At 41.9% G+C, this 11872-nt stretch overlaps 1 protein-coding gene across 4 annotated transcripts; it reads right to left on the bottom strand.

The window, feature by feature from the left end:
- Positions 1-4157: 4157 nt before the first annotated feature.
- LOC107381077 (FUN14 domain-containing protein 1) lies at positions 4158-11865 on the bottom strand. Of its 4 annotated transcripts, none has more exons than XM_015952586.3 (5): positions 11733-11865; positions 10166-10334; positions 8679-8754; positions 8337-8471; positions 4158-4929 (listed from the first exon to the last, which is right to left on the bottom strand). In XM_015952586.3, the coding sequence occupies exons 1-5, from the start codon at positions 11785-11787 to the stop codon at positions 4852-4854; spliced, it is 513 nt and encodes a 170-aa protein (XP_015808072.1). In that variant the 5' UTR covers positions 11788-11865; the 3' UTR covers positions 4158-4851. The 4 variants fall into 4 exon arrangements, with proteins under 4 accessions (XP_015808072.1, XP_015808073.1, XP_070400287.1 ...); XM_015952587.3 differs by having other exon boundaries at positions 8343-8471; XM_070544186.1 differs by lacking the exon at positions 11733-11865 and adding an exon at positions 11026-11532 and having other exon boundaries at positions 8337-8444; positions 8523-8754.
- Positions 11866-11872: the final 7 nt, after the last annotated feature.

Raw genomic sequence — 11872 nt, 5'->3', positions numbered from 1 at the left:
AGGCCACCCAGATATGTAAACAACCTACGCTACCCGGCCCGGGCCGACCCGGTACAGATGGGAATGGCCCATTAAAGGCTACATGTCATTGTAGTGGTGCTTGCTCGGCTGCGGGGGAGAGGGAGACACAGTAGCGCTGACGGCTAGTTGAGAGGTCACAAAAAATGCCACGCACCAGCTTTCAACCATCTGCACGTTTTTTAGTAATACATTTAATTTATAGGCACTTTTCAGAACCCAAGGTCACCTCACAAAAACATAAAACTTACAAGTAAAGTAACAAGATCAGATTATAAGAAACATGACAGAGTGAAGAGTTAGTAGACTAGAGAGTAAGCCAGTTTCAACAGACGGGTTTTGAGTTTGGATTTGAACGAGAGGAGGGAGTCTGCATATCGGATGTCAGGAGGAAGTAAGTTGCAGAGCAACTGAAAGCTCTGTTTCCAAAGGTGGCGAGACAGGTGCGAGGAACCATGAGGTGAATGGCAGGGGAAGACCTGAGGGCGCGAGAGGGGATAGTAATGTGGGTGATGTCGTACAGGTATGGAGGACGCAAGATGATGGACACATTTGTTGGTTATTTGCCGTTTCTGCTGCTTCCAGCATTCAGCATTTCTCCTAGGGAATCGAGAGCTCCGTCTGTGTTCTGTGACTTTGTGCAGAACAGGTCTGATCAGACATTTGCAGCAGCTGTGCCTTCTCGCTCCAGTGTAGCTTCTAATACATCTGCCACGTCACTCGTCTCCCGCGGCTGGGCGCACACGCCACAATTGTAAACTACTTCCATCTTTTAATCCAGTGATCATATATGGTTACAGCAGGGCAAACAACCCAAAGGGAAGGGGCAGAATTTCCCCAAATGAGCAAGGCCTCCACAGAGAGAACTGGTGCCAGTCCAGCATAACGTTACAGGGATGAGGAGAACTTTCATGACAAAGCAAAAACGTGAACTATTAATGAAAAAGGACAAGTAAGTAAAAATATTACACACTGTGGCATTCAGTACCTCTGTCTGCCTTTGACTCAAAGAAAAGCCCAAGTCTAATTAGTCCAAAGCCACTTTCAAATATTGTCTTTTTATTGTGATACATCATCTATTGTGATTTAGTATACTGTATTGTATTGTGTTTTTAATTATATATATAGCTATAGCTATCATTCTTGTCTTTATCCTGATGTCATGTTGTGTCTTTGTTGCTATAAATTTGTTATAGCAACAGTTTGTTAAGCCAACAGTCACCAACCTGGGGGTCAAAGTGGACCGTGATCTGAAGTTTGAATATCAGATTAACGCGGTGGTAAAATCTAGCTTCTTTCACCTCAGGCAGCTGGCAAAAATAAAGCCAGTTCTTTCACGGCAGCACTTTGAGACAGTGATCCACGCCTTTGTAACCACTCGGTTGGATTACTGTAACGCACTCTACATTGGGGTCAGTGCATCATGTATTAGTCACCTACAGAGGGTGCAAAATGCCGCAGCTCGTCTTTTAACTGGCACTCGAAAGTTTGAGCACATTTCCCCTGTTTTAGCTTCACTTCACTGGCTGCCCATTTCTTTTAGGATTCATTTTTAAAATCCTCTTGTTTGCTTTTAAAGGTCTTCATGGCCTCGCCCCCTCTTATCTCTCTGACCTGATACAGCCTTACACTCCCTCCCGCTCCCTCAGGTCTGCTGATCAGCTGCTCCTGATTGTACCCAGGACTGAGCGTAAACTGAGAGGAGATCGCGCTTTTGCTGTAGCAGCTCCAAAACTGTGGAACGAACTTCCATTAGAGATAAGACAGGCCAGTTCCTTACCAGTTTTTAAGTCACTCTTGAAAACTCACCTCTTTACCCTGGCTTTTGATACCTTGTGAGATGTTGGTTTCTATTTTTTATTTTATTTTAGCTGTTTTAGGTGATTCAATGTGGTTTTATCAAGTTCTATCAAGTTTTTAATATAGGGCTATTTTAATTTTATGTATCATGTGTTTTATTTATTTATCTTTGCTGTTTTCTGTTTAGTCAATTGTTTTAATGTATTTTCTGTACAGCACTTTGTTCCTGTGCTGGGTCTTTTAAAGTGCTTTATAAATAAAACTGGATTGGAACTGGATAAATATTGTACCATATCACCAGATTCTCGCCGTTACACATCCCTTATCAAATCATTTAAAAATTATAATTTTCACAATCGAAAATGTTCACATTTTCAAACAACACAAGTCCTGTAGGACATTCTGTTGTGTTCACCAGAGGTGTGGACTCGAGTCACATCAAATCAACTTTATTTATATAGCACTTTTCATACAAAAAATGCTACTCAAAGAGCTTCACAGGTTAAAATGGCCCCATAGATCCCATATTCCCATCCCAGCCCCCCTCCCCAAGTATAAAACAGTTGACAAATACAGTTCCCCTCCCGCACCCAACTTCCAAGGTGGACATACAATCACCCAGACACTCGCACACACACTCGCACGCACGCACACACACACGTGAACAACAGAGTAACAATAGGCTGAGTTCAGATGGGTCAGGTAATGAAGGACACATCATCAGCGGAGCCATCTGCCCTGACAGCAGCAGATCCACGGCAGCAGCCAAGACACCGGCCCATGACGCCCAGGGAGGGAGGGTGGAAACCCCCCACCACTGCCCGGGCACCACCCGAGGAGCGCCCCGGCCGCCGCCGACCACCGGCCCCAAGGCAGAGGGCTCCGCAGAGGAAACACTGGAGGATTAAAATATATAACCATAAAATAACAAAAGCTAATATGGATAGAAAGTAACTGATAAAAAGTGATTATAAAGATAGTAAAAGAAAACATAATCATGTAAAAACAGTAAGATGTAAATAAAATGATAAAATTAATTAAAAGAGATAAATAGGTATATATAAATAAACAAATATGACAGGTGATACAGTTAGACTAGATGAATAGTAATCAGTTCAAAGCTAAGCTAAAAAGGTGGGTCTTGAGCCTATTCTTAAAAGCCTGGACGTTTCCTGAGGTCCTCCGGCAGCCCGTTCCAAAGGCGAGGGCCGTAATACTTGAAGGACGCCTCGCCGTGGGTGTGAGTCTTCACTTTAGGGATAACTAGGAGACGGCTGCCAGAGGAGCGCAGAGACCGCGAGGGTTTATATAGTAAAACCATTTCTGAAAGATAAGAAGGCCTGAGACCATTAAGACACTTAAAAACCATTAAAAGAACCTTAAAATCGATCCTGAAACATACGGGGAGCCAGTGCAGTGATTTTAAAACCGGAGTGATGTGCTCCCTCTTCCTGGTCTTCATCAGGACACGTGCTGCTGAGTTTTGTTAAAGTTGTAAACCTGAGACGTTCTTTTTGGGAAGACCAGAAAGCAGTAATCAATACTGGTTATGAAAGCATGCATCAGCGTCTACGTATTGGCCCGAGAGAGAATGGGGCGGACTCTGGCGATATTCTTTAGATGGTAAAAACCTATTTTTGTGATGTTTTTAATGTGGGGAATAAAAGCCAGATCAGAGTCGAAAACAACGCCCAGATTCTTCACTTGATGATGGATAAAGACACTGATTGTAGTTTAGGTAAAAGTTTCTCTCTCTGGGTCTCAGGACCGACGACTAAAACTTCAGTTTTGCCTTGGTTGAGCTGGAGAAAGATTTCAGTCATCCATGATTTAATATCTAAAATGCAGTTAAAAAGTGCATCCATGACTTGGACTTGAGTCAAATTCGAGTCATTATTTTAATGACTTCTGACTTGATAAAATCTATAAAGACTTACGTCTTGACTCAGACTTGAACGCCAATAGCTTGCAACTTGAATCGACTTGCATCTGTTGACTTGATGATGACTCGAGCGTATTTGATATTTTAGCACAAAAGTGGCACGACATGGACACAACTCATAAATCATCCTTGGCTCTGGGTTTGATCTACTGCTAACTGCAGCAGCACTTTGTTTATAATCAGTTTCAGTTTCTGCTGTTTGAGCAAATAAATGAAGCTTTAAGAAGCTTTATTTCTGGAATTTATTTATTATCATTGTCATTAAATTGAAGTTGGACAGATGACTTGATTGTGACTTGAAAATTCAAAGTTAAATACTTGGACTTCCACATCATTGACTTTGGACTTGACTTGAAAGACTTGCGACTTACAAAGCAGTGACTTGGTCACACCTCTGGACTGTTCACCAAATTCCAGCAACTTTATTTCATAAAAGACAAACAAATGGAAACATCTCAAACAGTTTTATCAAATAATAAATTAAAACATAAACAGGCAAAATAAACTTTTTAACACAAAAAACAAACCTTTAGAAAACTGGTAAAAAAAAAAAAAAAGCGAGAATAAAGCAACTTGAAGTTAATCTTATACTAGACTGAGTTAATTAATAGAGCCCCGCTACCATCATTACATCTAGATGACAGCGATTGTGAGTTACGATCACGGCTCCAAGATGTCGTTTAACCGCCGCTAACCAGCTGGTCATAAAAAGCATCGCAGACCTGAGTAAATTACAGGTTTTCATTTAAATATTCATTTTGAAATTTCAACCTAATACCATTCTTCACAAAGTTTACAGCTACTTAAGAAGTCACTTTTGATTTTGGCAAGAAAATTCCAATAACAGACTTGGAATCTGCTGGTTGGAGGCAGCTTGACGTGCTCACGTCTGGAAAACCAAAACCAAAATAACTCGCGGTACATTCCAGAAATCTAAATGTGCAGGATTCCAGCAGAGGGATCTGAGACGACTAACCCCTTCCTTATTAAGTGAAAAATCAATGGGGCAAAGAGGTAACCAGTGGAAAGCAACCAGAGCAGTGTAGTGATGGGATCAACAGTAAATGAGTGGGACGAGGCGTGCAGCGGCGTTAGGAGGCTAATCCCAGGAAGAACCCTCCGACAAACCCGCTGGACAGGACGATGTTTCTCTTTATGAAGTCTGTGGCCTGCAGGAAAGAGGAAAACCGTAAATCAGGTGTAAAAGTCAGGGAATAATCTCAGAAATTTTTAGATTAACATGAAACACCTCAACGCCCACGCATATCCTGGGCCATCTGACCTCAGGAATTCACATGATAGGGTGGGGCCAGGCTTCACAATGAGCTCACCCGAAACTCTGGCTGAATAGGACCCACACCCACCCTCACACCTTGGCTCATGTGTTTATGTAGAAGATCATCAGGGGGTCTTTTGTTCCCTCTTCGGGGGGGAACTCCCACTGGGTTTAAATCTGGGACTCTCCACCATTTGACCTTTGAACTGAAGAAGCCTCTCGGATGAGAGGTGAAACGTCTTCAAGCAACTCAAAGAAGTCCAGACGCTTTTCTTTCAAAGCTCATTAGACTACAATGACCTGGATGACTGAGAACCTTCACAGACATGAGACGTGAAACAAAGTAGCCTAGGAATCTGGACCAAGGTTACATTGGAGCATGGCTACAGTTGCTGCAGCCTCAGCAGGTCTACGTCGGACCAAACAACTTAAGCTGGGCGTACACTGTGCGACTTTTTGACTCCCAGCGTTCAGCTTCAGCTCAAACTGTACGACTTCCTCGCAGAGCAGATCTCACGAGTCGTGTGCTCACACTGCACGACCCAGTTCTCGCATGCGACCTGACTGCTCACACTGTACGTCTGGTAGCAACACGCCGACCCTAAGAATATGCTAAAAATAGCAGTTTTTACTCAACACGTCAGACTTTTTTGTCTTGTTTTGCCTGTTGTCCTTTGGGAGTGCTGCAGGAGGACACACAGGGATTTGTGGGGGTTGGATGAGGAAAACGAAATAAAGAAAGTAAATCTGTGTTTAGTGATCAGTTTAATTTGACATGAACACGACAAACACGCTTTCTTGACAATCTTTGTGAGTAAAAAAACATGTAGAAACAAAAACGAACAGCGTGTGTTATTAGGGAAATAGCGAGCGAGTGGCGTTGATGCAGGATTGCGCATGCACCGTGAGCGGTTCTGATACTTTTTGGGTCGCAGCTGCTCGCAGCGCCGCTTCAACAGTGCGATAGCCTCACGAGGGACGAGCGAAATATTAAACACGCCAGAAGTCCGTGCGACCTCACGACTGCTGATCGGCAGCTGGTCACGTGGTGTTAATCGCCTCTCGTAACCCCCTGTACACTACACGACGCTCGGCGCAAAACTCGCCCCGATGTCGTGGATTCTCGCACGACTGGACAATCGGCTCAAAAAAGTGAAAAAGTCGCACAGTGTACGCCCGGCTTAAGTCGGGCCAATCACAGCTCTATATATTTCCAGAATGACACGCTGAAGACGTTTGAAAAAACTTTGGCCGACTCAGAACTGAGCTCTTCTTTGTGACATGAGCAGATAGAGCTGCTTAAAGGGACTTTACGGAGTTTTGAATTTTTATGCTCGCGATTGCCCCCTCAGGCCAAAAGCGTAACGGCAGCTTCAATAGTAGGCTCGTGCACGAGGCGCGCATGCTGTACGTGCACACTCCTTAACAAAAATAACAGCTGAGACAGTCCCGTGTGTGTGTGTGTGTGTGTGGCCCGGAGGACAGAGGACAGGAGAACGCGCAGCTAATTAATTAAATAACTTGGTTCTGTACCTTTCTCTTCAGCACAGCCGACAAAGGTTTAAGATGGGTCAGTCCTCCTGCATGCTCAGATCATTCCCTTCCCTTGCTTGAAAAATTGTTCCAAAATGAAAGTTGAACCCACATCTTTTTTATCTGTGAATTCAATGCTGTTCGGCGAGTCTCAAATAAAAATTTGGGCATCTTACTGTAAAAAGATATACCATTAATGTAAAAAAGAAACTCTAAATAAACTATGTTCACACCCAGAATCAAACCCAGGTCTTCTGCATGGGAGTCCGACATCTTACAAGGTGATCTACACTCTAGTAGCATTCACAGTATCTGTAATATTTATATCCTTGATGACAGCTGAAACAACGTCAAACCAAAGAACGGTTCAAAGCGAAAATGGCTATTTTGTTGCTAATTTGCAGGAAATATCTAGAAGAAAGTTCTACAGAAAGTAGCTAAGGGTCCTCAGAAATGTAGCTAGCTTTGTCACTAGGCATTAGGAACAGCGACAAAGAGGCACTGCCTCACTCTCTGCTGCTAAAGCTATGGATAGCAAATGCTACGGGCTATGCCTGAGCGTGAACGAGCATGAAGCAGCCTGCTCGACCCGAGCATCTCTCTTTTTCTGTGATTTTACAGAAAAACAGGCAATCACAGTAAAAATGCCAGGGCTCATTCTACAGGACCAGGGCATTGCAGGAGAATGTATGAAGAAGAAATTTATTATTTCTATACATGTTTTGGCTGTCAAACTTCCATAATGCCCCTTTAAGGCCCTAATTTAGCAAAAGATTGTATTTCCTGGTTCTACTTTTTCAACGGTGTGTGTTGGACTGCCCCGCTGACTGATTTCTGCAGCGGTGAGTGTGTCTCGTTGTTTGTTATTATGGCGCTAGCGCTGTCCGTGTGGAGACAAGACAACCGTAGATTCTGCTCCATTGACTGAGCTCTGTCTATGGGTCATGGCCAGACCACATATGTACGTTGATAGGACAGCTTTCCAGGTGAGAAAGGAGATTTTTGTTCTTGTAAATATGGCGGACAAAAAGGAAGAGGATTACAGTTTTGATCTGTACAGAAATTTAAAGTGTAGAGTGGTTATGTTGTAAGGCTTGCATTGTTGTTTTCTTATTATTTAGTCAAAAACCTTAATTTATTGCTGCTAAGCTCATTTTGTTTTTGGTGAATTAGGCCTTAATATATCTGAGGCATCACAGAGTGGTTGCTAAGCAACTAAACACATGCAAAGATAAGTGTGGGGATGAATCTGAAGGTCGGCCCGTCCTGTTTCACAACAGCTCACGTTGTCTTCGTGGTCCTACGAAGGACGCGGCTCCTGATTTTGGACACACTCTCCAACCCTGGTGACCCATTTTCATCCAGTGGGTCCCCATGGATATGGCTGAGAAATGCATGAAAGAAAAGAACCACTTTCTTTCACCATCTTTTGCAATATTATTGTTTTTACAGGTCATAAATTTTTTTTATTATAGTAAAATATTGTTTGTAGTATTTTAAGTACTTTTTGCAGTCCTATGTGAACACAGTTTCTCCCGGATCAATAAAGTATTTCTGAATCTGAGCCTGGTGTGTTGCTGGATCGAAGTGTAGTACCGCAAACACAACACTAGAGGGCTCTGTTTAGCTCAAGATGAAGAAACCAGCGCCATCCCTGCTGCCAGCTCACAAACACAGAAAAGTGGACATTTTAGGAGCCTGAGATGAAAACTGAGCAGAATCAGATTTAAAAAGAAGAAGAAAAAAACAAGATTTAGTTCCAGATACCTTTACCTCCTCAATGAATGTGTTTATTTCAGGAGCTGCTTTGTCGGCTTTCTTCTTCAGGTGCTTCTTGGCCTTGTTTACGTCCTTCTCCACCTTCTTCCAGTCCACCTGCACATAGCCGCTGTGATTGGCAATCTGCAGGTGTGAATTATGGAGTATAAATGAGGAAATCCATCTTTGCTTTACATTTAGACTACCAGTGAAGTGAACGGTGTTTGTGACGATGCCGTTGGACAGTCCAGGTGGCTCGTGGTTCTGCTCTGTAGATGTGACCAGCTGAGCGGCAAGTGATGCAGCCGGCATCGTCGGGATTACGTAAACACGGCGTTCCCGTGTTCTTACCTGCAACAGGAGGAACCCTCCACCAACGGCAGTAGCTGCGATTTTCCCGACCCTTTGGAAAACATAGCCGGCACACCTGGACAGGATGGGGAAAGGACGGAATGTTTCTTCAGAAATGAAGTAAGTCAGTATACAACTCAATTAAATGACCAAATAAAGGGAATTTTTTTGTTTTTTTCTTTGAATAAATGATTTAAATTCCTGCTGAGAAATTCTGACCGGCTTTGCATCTTTTCACTCTGCTGGAAAATCCCATTTAATTCATTTCCAGGACAGCAAGTCCAACAAAGGAGATCTATCAGACTAGATCAGGAGCAAGGAGTTTCTTTTCCTAATGCGGCTGCTTTTAACTTAGCTTCCATGCCTAAAAAACGCAGTAAAATCTGAAGATGTTTATATTATTGAGAAATAGGGCTGGGCAATAAATCGAAAATGTATCGTTATTGAAATTTCTGACTTTTATCGAGATAATTTTTCCCACGTCAATAAATGTGATAGTAATAAACAAAAAAGAAAGAATAGGTGTGTAGGTTGGCAACATTCATGGCCCTTTAAGAAGTTGTACTGCCTTGAGTCACGTAAAAATGCGATTTAACATAATACATGTGACAGCCCCATCTAGTGGGCAACTTTTGTTTCTGCGCATACCTGTAATTATCGTCCATTTATCGTTATCCAGGTGAAATCCTCAATATATCGTGATGTTGATTTTAGGCCACATCGCCCAGCCTCATTGAGAAAGAGCATAGGGGAAAAACACGCTAGTTGTAATATGTAGTGTTTCAATAAAGTTTTTTCAATAAACTGCTGTGGTCTCTTGATGTATGAATGCTTTGTAAATTGTTTTCTGTTGAAAAAAAAAAGAGCTCTGGCGCTTCTGTTTCAGGAAGCAGAAGTTTTTTGGAGGAGTGGGGCGTGGAAAGCAAACATCTTGCCTCTGATAGGCTAACAGAAACGGAACACTTCCGCTGGTAAAAAAAAAATGCATTATCGATGTTTAATCTAGCTTCTACTAGCCGAGACGTGCTGTAATATGTCCTTATGGTGGGCGGACCCAAGCCTAGATGGGCGGGGCCATGAAAACAAATGTTCCCTGTGATGTCGAAACTGTCTTTTTCTGACCCGATCGCTTGTTTCCTTTCTGCATCTAATGCAGATGATCGGAGTTAATGAACATTTTGACATTCAGCATGTGTACGTAGCCCGGATTCACCAGTCGTATCACTAAAAGAATATCACACGGTTTCTACCATAACAAGACCTTTTTAAATCCTAATTTTAAAAAGTCACAATGACAAAACTTAAGAACATTTATATGTTTTGGAATTTTACATTATTTCTATTATTTTCAAACAAAAAACTCTAAGTGGAAGATCATTAGTTAGACTGAAGTAGGTAGATTGTAAACAGATTAAAAAAAAAAGAGGATAAGGAAACATATATATACAAATACGAAACTCTTATAATATATTTGTGCCTTTTCCTACCATCCAGTCACCCCTCCCATTACGAGCTGGGTTGCCACTGAGTACTTTTCAGCAATGGGGCCGGAGCTGTTGCCGAACACTCTGCTCCACCATTGGTGCCGCCTGGCGTACTCCGTCAGGTCCACAACCTCGTAGACCTCCTCATCACCCTCTGGGTCGTCCTGACCCACTGTGGAACACATTTATTCTCATTATTGTGAGTTTTATACTAATATTTTGTCATTACACCAAAACACCATTATCTCGTAAAAGTCCTATTCAGATTACATCATCTTTAGTCAGTTTTTTTGCTGCAGTTTAATATTTTTTTATCTTGCTACATTTTTTTAGATAGTTAAAAAATTCAGTTGGTAAATAATATAGCTCTAAAAATAATAATAATAATAAAAATTAATAAATTTGTCGATTTCAAAATTAAAAGCCTCAAACAATTGCCTTTGTTCCTCCTTTATTAAGAGAACTACGGTAACATAAACATAACACAAACCTCAATTCTTTTATACAGTGTTTAAAATGATTATGCTGAAAATGTATTCTTAAATTATTTTGTTAGTTTTGGTCATCTCAAAATGTTGACATAAACGTATATAATCCTTTTCTTAATTTTTTTCTCTTTCTATCCCGTCAAATTAGATGTGCTAGTTCCAAAACTTTGTCAGTGGATAATTTTCATCAGGCGAATAAAAGGACACGAATAGCCGTTTACTGGTAAAGGTTGAGGACCCAACCAGTAAAATAATTTTATTGTGAAAATTAGCTGGTGAAGACTAACATCGTTCACACGGAGGTTGCGTTTAAAAAGCCTGGAAAATGTTCTTAACGGAACCCCACATGTCAGTTAAACAAAACCTAGTGCGAACCTGTTAAGAAATCCGTGATATTTGGGGTAGAAATAGCGAAAGTGTTTGCAACAAACACAATCACTAACCTTCTCTCTGCTCCGCCGTCGCCATTTTGGTGAAACTGGTTATGTCATCATGTTGACAATTGTCAGACCACGCCCATGCCGTGACGCTATGCCACGTCAGTTAGAAAAACAGTTAAATCGTGTTATTTGATTAAATTGTCCAGCGTAAAATGATTGCGTCAAAAAGCACATTTGTTTTTTTTAGTTTGAGGAACAGAAAATGATAAAAAAGTGCTGAAAGCGCGAAAGGCTCACTGCCAACTGTCAGTCCATCACTGACTGGATGATGGCCATTTTAATAAAATTATTACGTTTATTCTAATACACACACGAAGCACGTTAAAGACGATTACAGCCTCTTGAATATTTATGTGGTACAAATGTGTGGCTTTGGTGGAGAAAATTAATATTTAAGGAGAAAACGTTACAGCGGGGAAGTCATATGGTAAGAATGGAGCCTTCTGATTGGTCGAGGATGGGGAAGAGGGCGTGGCTACGGCGGCGCGTGGGTTCGCTTGCCTTTCACAATTATAACAACTTTATCTCCGCAGCCTAAACGCATTTAATTGTCAACTATCCTCATTTTGGATGCTTTACTCAGTTACGTGCATTGCAGTGACGGGACCTTTGTGATGAAAAATGTGACATTTGAGGAGATACCCGGAGAGCGCTTGTGTCCCCCCCTCCGAAAGGATATCGAATCGCATCTTATCATCCTGGGAAAAAGTTTTTGATCGTTTTGTTTTCTTTGGCGTCCTGCCTTTGATTCGGTGGAGCAGACCGTTTGCCCCTCGCGTCGC

Source organism: Nothobranchius furzeri, chromosome 14 (assembly GCF_043380555.1).
Source record: "Nothobranchius furzeri strain GRZ-AD chromosome 14, NfurGRZ-RIMD1, whole genome shotgun sequence".
In the NCBI taxonomy this organism is placed as follows: domain Eukaryota; kingdom Metazoa; phylum Chordata; class Actinopteri; order Cyprinodontiformes; family Nothobranchiidae; genus Nothobranchius; species Nothobranchius furzeri.
The sequence above is the reverse complement of the archived record's forward strand: the minus strand, read 5'-3'. Positions and strand labels throughout refer to the sequence as shown.